The following is a 17,235-nucleotide window of genomic DNA, read 5'->3' on the forward strand; positions in this document are numbered from 1 at the left end:
CTGGCCGCAATAGCAGTAGAGAGGGCGCTGTTGCAGCCAGGAACGCGAAGAATCACTCGCGTTCCCAGGCCTGTCGCCAAAAACGGAAGTGGCTGCCGGCGGGGGACAGGAGCATCGGAGCGAGACTGTGTGGGCACTGCCCGGACAGCTGCAGGGGACTGGTAGAAGCCCCAGGTGAGTAAAACTCATTTTTTTAGTTGCCTTAAAGAGAAACCATGACCAAGAATTAAACTTCATCCCAATCAGTAGCTGGTACCCCCTTTCCCATGAGAAATCTATTCCTTTTCACAAATGGATCATCAGGGGGGCTCTGTATGGCTGATATTGTGGTGTAGCCCCTCCCACAGGAAACCGTGAGGACCATGGACCTGGCAATTTCCTGTCTGTGAACCTCATTGCATTGTGGGAAATAGCTGTTGACAGCTGTTTCCAACTGCAAAAAAAAGCAAGCAGCATCTCCTTCCACTGACATCACCTGCCAGCAGTAAAAATGTCACCATGGGATAAATGTCAGAATGTAAATCAGGGAAAGATTTTACAATGGGCAAACACTGACTAAATCACTTATACATAATTATTGTAAAAATGAAGCACTTATTTTATCACATAATTTTCACTGGAATTCCTCTTTAAGTGTCCCTTTAATGCCAAATATACTTTAGGTCTCTCCCCTTGTCAGGTACAGTGATGGTGGCAGAGAGTGAGGCAGGGGGTGCTGCAGAGTTTGGAATGGGCTCCTGCATGTATGAGGACACCTCCCCTATGCACTGTGATGTACATATAGTTAGCATTAGCATTGCCCAGGCAGCTCTGGCTTGTCACTCAGGGTGGCACATGACTCCTCCTCTGCCAGTCATGCCGCCTCAGCGCCCTCTGCTCTGCTCAGGAAGTGAAGGGGTCAATCGCTCGGCTAATGATTGCTCTGGTCTGATTGGTCTTTCCACCGCCTGCCGAGGGACCGGCTCCCCCCATAGGCTGACCTCCAGCTGCGCCGCGCCCATCTCACCTGTCTCTACCAATGGCCGCTGAGGGCGGGGTGACGGCGGCTGTCAGGAGAGAGAGAAGTCAGGGCTGAGGCTGGGAATCTGTCACACGCACAGCGCGAGGAGAGAGGAGAGCAGCAGCGTGACGTCACACAACAACCATGGCACAGTGAGTGATGGGAGGGGCCGGGGCTGCTGTGCTGCTCTACTCTGCTGCTTGTCTGGGGGGCTGCTGCTGTACCCTCTGTGTGTCTATCTGGGGGGCTGCTGCCCTCTGTGTCTATCTGGGGGGCTGCTGTACTGTACTCTGTCTACTGCTGCTGTACCCTCTGTGTGTCTATCTGGGGGGCTGCTGCCCTCTGTGTCTATCTGGGGCGCTGCTGTCCTCTGTGTGTCTATCTGGGGGGCTGCTGCCCTCTGTGTCTATCTGGGGGGCTGCTGCCCTCTGTGTCTATCTGGGGGGCTGCTGCCCTCTGTGTCTATCTGGGGTGCTGCTGTCCTCTGTGTGTCTATCTGGGGTGCTGCTGTCCTCTGTGTGTCTATCTGGGGGGGCTGCTGTGCTCTGTGTGTATCTGGGGGGGCTGCTGCGCTCTTTGTCTATCTGGGGGGCTGCTGGTTGCTCTCTGAGGGGAGTGTTGTTATATGTTTGTTTATAATAAAAGGACTCATGAGGCAAAAACATACATGTAGTTTACTTACCTGGGGCTTCTTCCATTCCTGGTCCTCTCTGGGGTCCCGCTGGCAGCCTGTAAGGATTGCCGACCCCTGGTGAGTTGGTGCATTCTGCGCATGCACTGGCGTGCGCCCGCCCTACGCACAAATGTGCCCAAGCAGGGCTCTTGTACGTACAGAAGCACCGAGCCATTGGGGGTCGGCAGTCCTTACAGGCTGCCAGCGCGACCCCAGAGAGGACCGGAGCTGTTACGTAAGTCGTTTAACCACACCTCAACCACAGGGTTTTTCACCTAAAAACCACAGCACATTTCAGGGAGGCAAGGGTTAATGGGGGGGGGGGGGGGGGTATAATTTATTTAAAGAAAACTCACTGATGCTGATCTGTCACTAATGCTGTTAGTTATCTGAGATCCTCTCACAAGTGATCTCAGTAACTGTAACAGCATAGTGACTGATACAATGTTTACACACATTCTGAATTAATGAGCACTGTTATTGGCTTTGCCAGTGCTCATTCAAACTTGCAAGCACTTTGATTGGCTCTGTGAACATCTGTTCACATCAGCCAATCACGGATCAGCGGGTGCCCGACGCGTGCGCACAGCAGGGAAATAAACAGGAGTCTCTTATCTACGCCCCTGTGACTCAGATGAATTTTTAAGGGGCGTAGATAAGCGTGGCAGAGGTTGCCGAGTGGTTAAAGTAAACCTGAGACTTTGAAAGCAAAATCATTTCCTCTACCTGGGCCTTCCTAGAGCTCCCTGTAGTCTGTCAGCTCACGTGATGTCCTGTCTATTGTGCCACTGTAAAGTCTGTGACTGGCTAGGTTTCAGGCTGCTGTGCATGTGCTGTCCTGGCCATGTGCACCTGATTGTTCTTCTGTTACCATGGCCACTGTGTGCATGTGCAGTCCTGCTGATTGCGCTACCCTGGCTGGGAGCAACCCGCACATGTGTGGTTTGTTAAGACTGTATCTGTGTATTCGCAGTATGCTCCCAGCCACTGGAGCGCGATGGAGGGAGGCACACAGCCCAGAACAGCGCATGCGCAGTGGCCCGCAACCGTGCTAGGTTGCAGACACCACAGTGCCAGAATGGAGCGGACTGGACAGACATGGAGGGAGCAGACGGACTACAGTGAGCTGCAGGAAGCCCCAGGTAAGTATAAATCCTTTTGCTTTCATTGCCTCAAGGTTACTTTCACACTGTGCAGCTGTCCTGCAGAAGAGCTTGCACTCTAGTGATGTCACAGTGTGATGTGTCCCTTCCACTGTCTGTTACCCTGCTGTGTGTGTCCCCACAGAGGCTCCTCTGTATTCTCTGTGAGTCGGAAACTGGAGGGATGTCACATCTCTCCACGCTGACAGCTGATGGTGACATTACATTGCTGCCATGGTGACGCTGTGTCTGTGATGGACAGTGTGTCTGTGTATATATTACTAATTTTTTTGTTTGTTTGGTTTTTTTTTGTTACTGGTTTCCTTCCATCTCCCCTGTCAATTTTTTTTTTTCTTTTTCTAAAATGGCTGACCACAGATCCGACAGCTTTTTTTACACAAATGGCCCACAACGGTCCAATTAGCCAGCCTGTCAGCCGTTCCTGTCCACCTGCCAGGTCTGTGCAGGCATCTGCAAGCGTGCAACAGTGGCGGCCATCACATGCACGAGCCAGTGTTGCTAAATCCTCCCATGAATTACTGATTACAGCACGAGAAATGCACTGTTCTGCCATCTGTCTGAAAGAGCCCCTTCACAATGGAGCTGAAATTTTACACAGGGCACGATGAAAACACAGTGAAATGCATCCTGTATGTATTTAGAGAGTTTAGTCTGTCTGATTCCACCTTATCTGTGAGTAATTACAACTGTAATTTGATCTCTCAGCTGTGTCAGTTGGCTGCCTCAGCAGAACAGCTAATTTGTAAACCTAGGATGTTATCTCTGTCTGCTTCCAAGAAAGCAGGAAGTAGACACTGCATATTTATTGCAGGATTTGTTCCAGCTGCAACGAAGATGTTTTTCTTTAAAGGTTACTATGCTGTTGCTTATCTTTTAGAGCAGAGGTTCTGAGTTCAGGTCCGCTTTAATGGGAATCTAAAGTCAATAGAATGGGGTAAGTTAACTTACCTGGGACTTTTTCCAGCCCCTGTAGTCATTCTGTTCCCTCTTCTGCACTGCTATGTTCAGCATCTCTGCCCCTGTGAAAGTTGCATGCGTGCCCCCACCCCACCCGCCCCGCCTCCGTCATTGTGCTCACGTGGTCAGGAGCGGTCTGTGCTTGCACAGTCAGTAAACATTGCTACAATGCATGCGCAGGACACTCCTGGGGACCGGAGCAGGAGGGGCGGGGCCCTGATCTGCAGTGGTCTGTGACTGGCTGTGTCACCCAGCTTACAGAGGGAGGCAGGGAGTGAACAGAGCAGCTTGGAATGATGAAGAGGGACCGAGGGGGCTGTAAGAAGCCCCAGGTAAGTTAAGATGGCTAGATTTATTTCACTTTAGGCACCCTTTAACCAGTCTTCTTCCCAGATTTTTTCCCAGCCGGGTGGCATCAGAAAGTAGCCCGGTGGGGCGAGATGATAGAATGCAGGGCCGGTGCTTCTGTGCACAACTCTGATTACAGCATAGGAGGAGGCGAGCCGATGACAGCCGGGGGCTCACCAATAGTAGCCGGGTGGAGCACCCGCCTAAAAGAGCCTGGGGAGAACTCTGCCTTTTTAACCTAGCCGATTTTCTTTACAAAACTGCCCCTTCCTAACATCATCCCCTAAGCCAGTGATCTGCAAACTTGGCTCTCCAGCTGTTAAGGAACTACAAGTCCCACAATGCATTGCAGGAGACAGCCACAGTCATGATTCATAAAAGCAAATGCATTGTGGGACTTGTAGTTCCTTAACAGCTTGCAGATTACTGCCCTAAACTAAAGATAAAAACCCATACGCTATTCCCTAAGGCCAGGGTCACACTTAGCAGCAGAATCTCATGCGTTTAAGCCATAGAACATATTGGAAAACTCATGGGATTCTGCTAAACATTAGGCAAAGTTCACACTTATTAAAATTGTCATGTGAATGTGCGAAAAATGCGTTCGCTGCACATCTAGTCAACGTCAATGGAGAATCGCTTTTCTGCTAAAATTTGCTAAATTACGTTCACGTTTTTGCATGCGTGAAAAAAACTTACATCTTGCAGCATTAATTCACACATTGCGTGCAAACCCCTGAGGTGGAATTCAATTGCTCGGTTTCTTAACTGCATATATTTGAATACAAATTTGTTTACTCCTGCATCAACTCGGCACAATTAGCATCTAATTGACCAACCCTATCTAAATATGGCCTGGGGCACACCAGAGGAGTTTTTCTGAGCGTTTTAAGTTTTTAAATCTCCTGCTAATGTTATCGTATGTGTCTGTGCACACTGGAACAATGAGGTTTTGTAAAAAACCCATAGCATTACATTGGGAAGAGCTTTTAGAGGTTTCAAAAGCTCTTCCCAATGTAATGCTATGGGTTTTTTTACAAAACCTCATTGCTCCAGTGTGCAGACACATAGGATAACATTAGCAGCAGATTTAAAAACTCAAAACGCTCAGAAAAACTCCTCTGGTGTGCCCCAGGCCTATGCCTGCTTTGTACTTACTTATTTTATGTGTGACTTTGAGGTTCTCAAAATGGTTTGCACTTTATGTACATTTTCAGCAAATAAAACCTGGTGTGACCTATACAGAATATGCCTTCTATAGATGTGCCTCCTATCATATTAGGACTTAGTGGCCAGATATTTTGTAGATGAGTAACTACTGAAAATGACTAATAGATCAGCTTCTGCTTTCAGAGGAAAAGGTTCCTCCCCTCTTAGTTTTAGTGTTAACTTTGAGGACCATGTGACTTTCCTCAGTACTACAGGCGTTCCCCCTCCCAAGGGGAGGGGGCTCATTATCACATCAGTACCCCTTACTTAATGCCGCAAGGAGTTAAAAGTAGATGGAGACGCACACATTTTTTAAACTTTTTGTTTAATGCCAATAGTGTAGATGATCTTGGTTGGTTGAAGAGCACTGCTTTGCAGTGAATGTTAAATCATATTTAGGCATTCAGATGATTGCCGAGATTCCGCTATTTTCCAGGGGCTAAAAGGTGAAGGCCATGACCATATTAAAGGATACCTGAGGTGACATGAGATAGACATGTGTATGTAAGGTGCCAAGCACACAAACAGCTAGGCTGTGTTCCTTTTTTTTTTTTTTTTTTTTTTTATCTCTGCCTGAAAGAGTTAAACTACAAGTATGCAAGTGACAGTTTCTCTCCAGAGGGGAACTAGTCGGGATATATTCTCACTGATTAGCAATTACAGGCATGTAAAAGTCTTTCCTGGCAGAGAACAGTTTTTGAGAGAGACAGAAACTGTGCATGCCCAAATGAGTAACTTCTGATCAATTTCTTTCGGATTATTGGTTGAAAGTAGCAGGGCTGTGGAGTTGGTACAAAAATCTTCCGACTCCAACTCTGACGCCTCAGTTTACAAAACTGCCAACTCCGACTCCAGGTACCCAAAATGCCTCCGACTCCTCGACTCCAACTCTGACTCCACAGCCCTGCAAAGTAGGATTGGTGATAGTGGAAATTTATTGAGATATGGAAAGGGACAGGTGGCAGGTGACTAATGGCTGCCTAGCTTTGTAGGGTATCCAAGGAAGAAAGCACTGCAATCAATGTAAGATTAGTTTACTGTCTAGTTAAAGAGGAACTGTTGCGAAAATCTTAACATTTAAATTGCATACAAATAAAAAATACATTTCTCCCAGAGTAAAATGCGCCATAAATTACTTTTCTCCTATGTTGCTGTCACTTACAGTAGGTAGTAGAAATCTGACATTGCCGTGTTTTGGGTTAGTCCATCTCTTCATGGGGGATTCTCAGCATGGCCTTTATTTATAAAGACATTCCCTGAAAATGATTAATATAAAGATGCTGGCCAGCCTCCCTGCTCGCTGCACACTGTTTTGGCAGTTAGACGGAGCAACTGCCATTCTCTAAGTGCTTTTAAAAATAAAGAAAACCCTGAGAACCCCCCCCCCCCCCCCCCCCATGAGAAGATGGGTTAGTCCAAAATCTGTTGGTAATGTCAGATTTCTAGTACTTACTGCAAGCGACAGCAACGTAGGATAAAAGTGATTTATGGCTCATTTTACTCAGGGGGGAAAAATGTACTTCTTATTTGTATGTGTTTTAAATTTTAAGAGTTTTGCAACTGGTCCTCTTTAAAGGTGCAAGATGGTGAATTGATCACTACTCCTCAATGGATTTTAGGCCTAGGAATAATCAGACTGCTGTCAGTTAGATGTTTCAATGAGAGGCAAATAATTCCAAGTTTATGCAGAAAATGGACCAGTTGATCAGTTTGCATAATCCATTAGAATTATTTGCTTGACCACCCCTAATGTCCTCCCATTTATGGCCATCATTACAGCTCAGAAAGATGACCACTTCTCCACACTCTGATAACTTGCAGGTACACAATTATACACGCTTTGTAGGAGGTGAGGAACGCTTTAGGATGTGGCAATGTAGACTTCTGACCTGTGATCATTTGGGATGTTAATTATTCTGTCTTGTACGCAACTTGGAAATGGGCCAATCAGATCAACTTCATTTAAAAAGAACCTGAGGCGTTAAACATGTAAATACTTAAGGAGATGGAGTCTCTCCAAGCTGACCTCTGACGCTATCTGGGACCCTCCTTAAAGTGAACCAGAGACGATGCACCCTCGTGTATACAGAGACCACGCATAGAGGAACGCATCCCCGATGCTAAAGTGAACCAGAGACGAAGCACCCTCATGTATTTTACCATATATATCAGTGGGGACATTAGAGAAAACACCTACCCTGCTCTCTGTTTCATCCTTCACTGCTCAGCCTGCTTGTTATCAGCCCTGATAAAATCCCCAACTGAGCATTCAGTCTGGCTTTGCTCAGGAACAGTGGCGTAGCTAAGGAGCTGTGGGCCCCGACGCAAGTTTCACAATGGGGCCCCCAAGCACTCTATACATAACAATTGATACGGCGCACCAGAACCTGCCAATGGCAACTGCAGTGTCAGAGGTGCAAGAAGGGGATGGGGAACAGCTTGTTACTGATTACTCCCAAGCACTCTATACATAGCAATCCCTGCCAATGGCAACTACAGTGTCAGAGGTGCAAGAAGGGGATGGGGAGCAGCTTGTTACTGATTACCCCCAAGCACTCTATACATAGCAATCCCTGCCAATGGCAACTACAGTGTCAGAGGTGCAAGAAGGGGATGGGGAGCAGCTTGTTACTGATTACCCCCAAGCACTCTATACATAGCAATCCCTGCCAATGGCAACTACAGTGTCAGAGGTGCAAGAAGGGGATGGGGAGCAGCTTGTTACTGATTACCACCAAGCACTCTATACATAGCAATCCCTGCCAATGGCAACTACAGTGTCAGAGGTGCAAGAAGGGGATGGGGAACAGCTTGTTACTGATTGCCACCAAGCACTCTATACATAGCAATCCCTGCCAATGGCAACTACAGTGTCAGAGGTGCAAGAAGGGGATGGGGAACAGCTTGTTACTGATTACCCCCAAGCACTCTATACATAGCAATCCCTGCCAATGGCAACTACAGTGTCAGAGGTGCAGGAAGGGGACGGGGAGCAGCTTGTTACTGATTGCCACCAAGCACTCTATACATAGCAATCCCTGCCAATGGCAACTACAGTGTCAGAGGTGCAAGAAGGGGGCGGGGAGCAGCTTGTTACTGATTACCCCCAAGCACTCTATACATAGCAATCCCTGCCAATGGCAACTACAGTGTCAGAGGTGCAGGAAGGGGACGGGGAGCAGCTTGTTACTGATTGCCACCAAGCACTCTATACATAGCAATCCCTGCCAATGGCAACTACAGTGTCAGAGGTGCAAGAAGGGGGCGGGGAGCAGCTTGTTACTGATTACCCCCAAGCACTCTATACATAGCAATCCCTGCCAATGGCAACTACAGTGTCAGAGGTGCAAGAAGGGGATGGGAAGCAGCTTGTTACTGATTACCCCCAAGCACTCTATACATAGCAATCCCTGCCAATGGCAACTACAGTGTCAGAGGTACAAGAAGGGGATGGGGAACAGCTTGTTACTGATTACCCCCAAGCACTCTATACATAGCAATCCCTGCCAATGGCAACTACAGTGTCAGAGGTGCAAGAAGGGGATGGGAAACAGTTTAATGATTACCACTATTCAAAGTATCTATAGGGGTGATTATTATGAGCAATAGAGTGCTAAAACTGTAATTGAGGGAGGGCCCTTCGGGGCCCCTCAGGCCCAAGGGTCCCGATGCGGTCACAACCTCTGCAACCCCTATTGCTGCGCCCCTGCTCAGGAATCATTATAGCAGAGCCACAAGGGGCAGGCTTGGGCTTGAAAAGACATCAGAGAAGACAGACTCAGCTATAATGATTCCTGAGCAAAGCTAGACTGAATGCTGTCGGGGATTTTATCAGGGCTGGTAACAAGCAGGCTGAGCAGTGAAAGATGAAACAGAGAGCAGGGTAGGTGTTTTCTCTAATGTTCCCACTGATATATATGGTAAAATACATGAGGGTGCTTCGTCTCTGGTTCACTTTAGCATCGGGGATGCGTTCCTCTACCGGCACAAGCACAGCCGTGCCTGCGCATGTGCGGCCCTGAGGATTGACACTGACAACCCCTTGTCTGTAATCTCCTGGGGTCCGTGCTCGGCGACGGCGTACTGGAGGATGTTGCGGGAAGCTTCTATAGCATCCAGTGGCTTCCCGTTTCTGGGGAGGTAAGTATTTCTTGTTGTACCAGAGTTACACTTAAAGTTCTGATTGGCTTGATTCCAAGCATCATGCAATTTGCTTGAATTGTACTTGCAAGCCAGAATTTTTATCTCACTGATCAGTATTGTTGTATTTTTATGCTGGTTCAGGAAGATAGTAAATCTCAGAGTGTAGAAACAGCCTGTTTATGGTTCTGCTTATTCATTTATTTTCAGCCCAGCCTTCTCCTGGAGGAAAAGGTGTTCTTGTTTTCTTGACACTTCTGTCCCCAGGGCAGCAGATTGGCCGTTGTTGGCGTTTTCTTGCTCAGGGTCTTCCGGCCAGGTGCGTAGTTCCCAGAGATGTCGATAATCCTCTGTAGTAATCTCCTCAGTCCAGAAGATTTACCAGCGCTGGTTTATTTTTACTCCCATCGGCTGTGGGGGTCATTCTAGGGAGCAGCCGGGATGTGAGCAGTGGGGCTTTCTAGAAAAGTATCTGAAACCTCTATATGAAGCGGGACAATCATTTGTTTTTCACACCTTTTTGTAATAAACTATAAAGTGTTCAGCTTATGACTGCTCCACTTTTAGTTTGTTGTTCCCTCCAGGAGGGCCCATAGCTGCTGTTTTTTATTTTTCCACAGCGCTGTTTTCCTTCCAGGTACTCCAGCAGTTCTGCTGTTATGAGTCACTGTGGTAAATAAGGACTCACCTCTCTGCCTCCAGTAAGGTGTGTCAGATCAGAGCAGCTTAGCTTGGAACACTATTGCAGCATCTTGTAATTCCACCTGCGCCAACTTCCGCCTACATTCTCAGAGCGTGCTTCCTCCATGTACTTCCTGCTCTGTGTCACTACCTATCTTATGTTAAAGTGCCCCTGACATGAGAAGATAAAGGCAGCCATACATCAGGGGATGATGGGCAGATTCCAGCAATAGACCTATCATAAGTATACACAAGAGATTGAGCACTATCCATACAATGCACATAAATTATACCCGTTGGCCATGGAAAATCCCATAAACAAATTAAAAAAAGACGACCTTTCAGGGCCCATATGAATAAATCACTTACCATGACTCTGAAGACTGAAAATCTTTATTGTACACAAACTAAATCCATAAAAACATGAGGTCTCCTGGTATATTCCGATTTATAATCGGTATGAAGTCACTCCGTCTATACGTATTATAAAATATATCTCTAGCTATAGATCTCTCCTTTAATACATCATCCACTAGTCCAATGCAGGAAACCAGTGAAAAAGTGATGATACCAATAAATTATATGAGTGCAGTATGCCAGCTCCCTGCAGATAAGTGTCCCGTGCTGTAAACATACAGACTAATAAGAAAATGTGTGCATGCCCACGCCCTCACAAAATAGTAAGGTGTGTGCGCATACACACATGTACAACCTCACCTCTGCAAATAATGTGCAAAAAAACTATCAACAAAATGACATCCAGGCTAGGCCTGAAAGATAAATCGAATTTAAACCGAAATCGCAATCACCAAGATCACAATTTCAGAATCGTCAAAGTGGCAATTATCGCGATCACGTCATTTCCACATGGGGGAAGTTTAAAAAGAAGCGGCTTCAAACCTCCTCAAAGTCCCGGTGCATGCGACCCGCAACTTTGGACATACCTTCCGCACGAGTCCAATGCTGTCCGTACTCTAACATTGTATGCCGGCTCTTGTGCTTGACAGAACTCTGGGTTCCTGTATGTCACATGACATACAGGAAGTATCTCACATGACATACAGGAAGTATTCCGTGCATTAGAGCCTGCAGGCGGTGAAGTGGATACAGGCATCGCTGGACTCGTGCTGGAAACTATGTCCAGCACTGCTGCAGCTTGGGGGGCAGAGGAGGCACAGAGAGACACAGAACGGGCACAAAGAGAGCCACAGAGGGGGCAGAGAGACACCAGAGACACAGAAGGAGCACAAAGAGACACAGAGGGGGCACAGAAAGAGACACAGAGAGAAACAGAGCAGGCACAAAGATACAAAAGGGGCAAGAGAGATAACCAGAGGAGGCAGAGGGGGAACAAACTGGCACAGAGGAGGAGCAAAGCTTGATTTGAATGTAATCGTGAATCGAATCAATCGTTATTTCAGACAAAAATCGCTCAATTCAATTTTTTCCTAAAATCTTTCAGGCCTAATCCAGGCAATCGTGTGCACTCCCGCACCCAACCAGAAACTATTGGGGACCCGCGTACACACTGAGAGCCTACACGAACTGTGCAAAACTACAATATAAATACAAATACATGTCAAAACATGAGAAGTAAACACATCCACAAAGAGCGCTTCCAAGCGATCGTGCCCAGGTGCTGAATAATGCCCATATAACTATCTAAAGTGAAATGATCCTGCTTACCTAGCGGGATTACGGCGGGAGTCCCCCCCCCCCCCCCCCCCCCCCTCCGGGAAATCTTTTGTTAAAGTGCCCCTGTCATGAGAAGACATAACGGTAGCCATACATCAGGGGATGATGGGCAGATTCGACCAAGAGACAAATCTCTCTCTAATCGAATCTGATTAGGGAAAGATCTGTCGGCTGCCCATACACTGCAAGCCGATTCCTGATCTCATGCTGAACTTGACCCAGGATCGGCCTTGTGATGCTGCCTTGCCGGTCCGACGCTGTCCCCCTAATGTGCAACCACGTGGGGCAAGTGTATGGACCAAGGAGCGGTCACATTAGAAGGGACAGCCTTGGGAGTTTGTGATTGCGCTAGCCGTCACTGATGCACATCTGATCAAGCAAATTGGCCCTACATCTTGCAGCATGTCTGACCAATCCATGCAACCAATTTCGGTCTGAAATTGGTTGCATCGTTGATTGGGCGTGCACTTGGTGACACCGATTTTCATCCGATTTATAAGCACCAAGTTGCCTGATGTATGTCTTGTGAATTCCTGCCATTCAAGAACGATCATAAAAACAATTTGAATTTAAAATGCATACATATAAAATGTACATTTCTTCCACAGTAAAATGCACTATGAATTACTTTTCTTCTTCCAAAGAAGGCTGACAGATTCTGGACTAGTCCATCTCCTCATGGGAGATTATCAGTATTACCTTTTTATTTTTTACAAAAGCATTCCCTGGAAAGAATCTATACAAAGATATCAGCCAGCTCCCCTACTTGTTTGCACATTTGGCAGTTGGACAGTAGTAACAGCAATTCAGTAAGTGGTCTTGTAAATAATAAAAAAAAAAATATCTGAGAATCCCACTTGAGGAGATGGACTAATCTGAAACCTGTGAGATTTGTACTGTTTACTGCTCAAGTGACAGAGAAGTAGGAATAAGATCATTTTATAATGGGACAAATGCCAATCTCATATGTGTTCTTAATTTTTTGCAATAGTTGTCCTTTAAGGCAAGAAACCTGATGAAGTGGGGGCATATCCACAAAACACACTGTTAATGTACAAATAGATACACTTACTGCCACCTAATGTTAAAGATTTGCTGTTATCATGAGTGCTTCCTCCCGAGACAGGCAAAAACTGCACAGGAAATTTGGACGCACCATGCGCTGCCATAGATCATCAAGCAGTCCTCATCCCTGTCCTCTGCTTTCTGTACCCTCACCCATCTATGGCCATATTTGCAGATCGCAAACATGACAATTTTCTAGGTTGCCTCTTCTTAACCTGCTGCACTGTAGACCTAACAGTACCTGATCTGGATAGTGGTGGCTGGCGGTGTAATGGTTAAAGAGAACCTGTACTGAGTAAAATTATTTAAAATAAACACATGAGGTAACTTCAAATGAACATTACATAGTTACCTTGCCATCAGTTCCTTTCAGAAGCTCACCATTTTCTTCTGACAATGATCCCTTCCAGTTCTGACAACATTTTGTCAGAACTGAAATATATCAGTTGCTGCCAGTTGGAGCTGAGAGGAGAACTGATGTACCCGGTAATGTCCATGTTTCCCTATGGCTCAAGTGGGCGATGTTACAGTTTAACAGTGTGCTGACCAGGAAGCTGTTATGGGGTAATAGCCATTTTCAAAATGGAGGACGGAGAATTCTTTTGATCACAGTGGACAAACAGTACGCAGGAGAGGAAAAATAGATTGAGGAGTAGACTACAAAGGAGGTAAGTATGACTTGTGTATGCTTATTTTAACTTTTAATTTTCAGTATAGGTTTTCTTTAAGGGCTGCCTCTGACACAGGAGACCAGCGTTCGAATCTTCAGTAAGCCAACACCTATTCAGCAGGAGACCTTAGGCAAGTCTCCCTAACACTGCTACTGCCTATAGAGCGCGTCCTAGTGGCTGCAGCACTGGCGCTTTGAGTCCGCCAGGAGAAAAGCGCAATTAAGTATTTGTCTTTTTCTTTGATCTGCAGCGTACTTCTCAGTACCTGACCCAAGAACTGCTAGTCTGTCAACTATCCTGCCTAGGTTACGCCAAAGTTTCAGATAACTTGTAGGTACTCCACCTTATACACACTGCAGGCCACTGTAGGATGTGGCAGCGTATACTACTGTAGAGCTGCTCATTTGGGATGTCAATCATTCTGTCTTGTCTGCAACTTGGAATTGGACCAATCAGATCAACTTCCTTTTTTACTTCTGATTGGACAAATTCCAAGCGGCATAAACTTTGCTCTTAAAATTATAAACCTATAGTTCCCATATCTAAAATGCCTCTTATACTATCAACCCCTGATATTGAGAGCCTCTATTTTCAGCTCCCTCATATATTGGCATACAGGGAATATGTAGAATTATACTACAACAACTATACTCCCACCTCAGTGTAACCACGAGAGTCTCGGTACCGGAGGTCCCCCCCCCCCCCCTTTTGTACTCCATTTACTTTAGTGATTGAACTTATTGAAGTGGACGTTAGACTGACACCTATTGAGATACAAAATAGAACATCAAGAATATCATTTAAGCTCGTTTCCTGGTGATCTGCACTTAGCCTCAACCAACCCAATCCTGGCCTGGCCTGGCCTATCTCGAGAGCTTTACTTAAGATGATTGGAAGGAAATCTGGTAGACATAAGAACAGATGATTCAGAAGCTGTGGTTTGTAATGTTTCTAAAGCGAAAAAGTAAATCTATATCGAAGAGCTGTGACTTTAACATGGAAAATTCCTTCTAATATCAAGGAAATGACCAAAGTATTTTCAGTTCTACAAATGGAACAGTGTAGATCAGGGTTGACCATTAGGTGGATCGCAATCTATCGGTAGATCACGAAGGACTTCATGGTAGATTCCTACCCCACTTTTCATTCTGTATATACAAGTGTGATCCTAAAATTGTATATAGGTAGATGATTTTGACTTGCTGATTTTTTTTTTTTTATTTATTTTTTTTTTAAAGCTTGGTGAAATTTGCCTTCTTAAAACTGAAGGAAATCTGCAATAATTCAGCTATAAGTGAACATTTGTGGTTACCCACAATGCTCCACTACTGAATATGCAAATTATTCCTTTTTGCCCCTGTATGCCAGGCAAGCATCCAGAGCCGCTGGTGTATAGCAAGCCTATAGCCTTAAATATTACACAGCCACACCAACCCCACATGTAGACAGCCTGTTTCGGGCTTTCGGTCCTCATCAGTACATGGCAGGGATTGATATGGCTGTATGGGATAGGGCTTGGACCAGTACAACAGAGTAACCAAGCAGCTCGGGATGGCCCAAACCACTAGGATTGTATTGGTCTCTTCTATTCCCTTCTACATTCCTAGTGGTTTTGGTCACCCTGAGCTGCTTGGTTACTCTGTACATTTTTTTTTTTTAAGTAGCTCACAAGCTGAAAAAGTGTTGGCACCTCTGGTGTAGATATTTATGGGGGGAGGGGGGGGGGGAGTATTCAAGAACTGCTGCTGCTGCTGCCCCATCCTTCCTCTAATGTGGCACTATGCTAAACAACCTCCTTACTAATGTAATTCAAGAATTTCCCACCCATCACAGCTTTCCTCTACCTACCCAGCACCTACAGTCTCCCTGCCCACTCTCTCTACCCTTATCTCCCCCTATCACAGTCTTTGGCACCCCCTATCCTGTGACTCCGCCTTCCTCAATCCATTGAGCAGTCACTGAGGATAGTGCAGCATCCTCAGGGGTTGGACAGTGGGTTGGGGAGGTGGGGCAAGCAGCAGCAATGTAGTTAGAAAACAATGGTGGGGTGGGCAGTCATGGCACCCCCAGCCCATGTCATTGTACAGCCCCCGGTCAGTGTAATTTCTGCACTGATGGTCACTGCCCAAAACATTTATTTTAATTGGTTTTCTGAATGGCCAGTTATAGGGTGTGGAATTTTGAATTCAGCTAGTTCCTGTGTCTGTTCACCTCCATCTATACCAGTGCAGCTTTGCTTAATGCAAGAGAAAGGGTAAGAATGACTAGAGTTGCTGAGATGAGCAGAGAACATAAGTTTTTCAGTGGAGGGTAATATAACATTCTGCATCCTCTGCACTTACATTATGGGAAATGTATGCAGCCGTGGGAGTGGTCTGGTGACAATACTGTTGCCGGGCGGATCCTGGTCTCCATCTCTGGGTCTACTACAGGCTGTATGGTAGTCATGAAATGCTCACATGGCAATGTGCGGATGTTGGGAAGAACAAATCGCCCACCCAGAAACAGTAAAAATGCAGGTGTGCAGAGATTAATCTGATGGGCAGATTTGCTGTAGTTCTAGTGGCAGCCTGTATGGTGTAGTTTGCTCTAGAGGTGCGGTTATCCTTTAAGCACGGTATCGTTGTGTTTGGCGGTGAGCGCTAGTCTATGCTCACGTCTCACGGTGAATTCTGCTGAGTCTTGTTTACACAGTGAGCTCTCTAAAGCTGCCTCTATTTACTATTGGCTTTCACCAGCATTCATGGCTTGAAGCAGCTTGTTGGAGATGGGTGTGGAGTGAAATTTGTTGGCTCCTGTCCTCAGGTGAACTTCAGGCCAACTGGCAGAGATAAAAGGCAACTGAAGCGAGAGGGATATGGAGGCTGCCATATTTATTTCCTTTTAAGCAATACCAGTTGCCTGGCAGCCCTGCTGATCTTCTGCCTCTATTTTAGCCATAGACTCGTCACTCTGCACAAGCATGCTGGCAGATCAGGTGTTTCTGACATTATTGTCGAATCTGACAAAATTGGCCACATGCTTGTTTCTGCTGTTATTTAGACACTACTGCAGCAAAATGGACCAGCAGGACTGCCAGGCAACTGGTATTGTTTTAAAAGGAAATATGGCAGCCTCCATATCCCTCTCACCTCGGGTTCACTTTAAGGACCCCTATTCAATTCACGTTTTCTTCTAGATCATTTTTCAGCATTTTGCAGTTGAAACAATACCAAAAATGTGGTGAATAAAGTACCATCAAAATTATTTTCTGGCTTGCTGTTGGTTTAAAGGAAGCACCCGAGCTACTAATAAAAATGAGATCTACTTACCTGGGCTTCCTCCAGTCCCTGACAGCCGCCATGTCCCTCCAGAGTCCCGGGATCCCTTCCGTTGCAGATGCCGACCTTGCCAGATGAGGTCGGCATCTAAAACTGAGGGGATCCCAGGACACCGGAGCTGCGGCGAGGGACTTGGCGGCTGCCAGAGGCTGGAGGAAGCCCAGGTAAGTAGATCTCACTTTTATTTGTAGCTCGGATGTTTCCATTAAAGAGACACTGAAGCGAAAAAAAATATGATATAGTGAATTGGTTGTGTACTATGAATAATTACTAGAAGATTAGCAGCAAAGAAAATATTCTCATTTTTATTTTC

At 46.1% G+C, this 17,235-nt stretch overlaps 1 protein-coding gene across 1 annotated transcript in view; it reads left to right on the plus strand.

Annotated features, from left to right (window-relative positions):
* Positions 1–1,045: 1,045 nt before the first annotated feature.
* PGD (phosphogluconate dehydrogenase) overlaps positions 1,046–17,235 on the plus strand; it is a 41,380-nt gene continuing 25,190 nt past the window's right edge. Inside the window, exon 1 of the mRNA XM_068238867.1 lies at positions 1,046–1,152. Coding sequence (XP_068094968.1) covers positions 1,145–1,152 — 8 coding nt within the window. The 5' untranslated portion in view covers positions 1,046–1,144. The remainder of the gene's footprint in view (positions 1,153–17,235) is intronic.

This window comes from Hyperolius riggenbachi, chromosome 6 (assembly GCF_040937935.1).
Source record: "Hyperolius riggenbachi isolate aHypRig1 chromosome 6, aHypRig1.pri, whole genome shotgun sequence".
NCBI lineage: Eukaryota > Metazoa > Chordata > Amphibia > Anura > Hyperoliidae > Hyperolius > Hyperolius riggenbachi.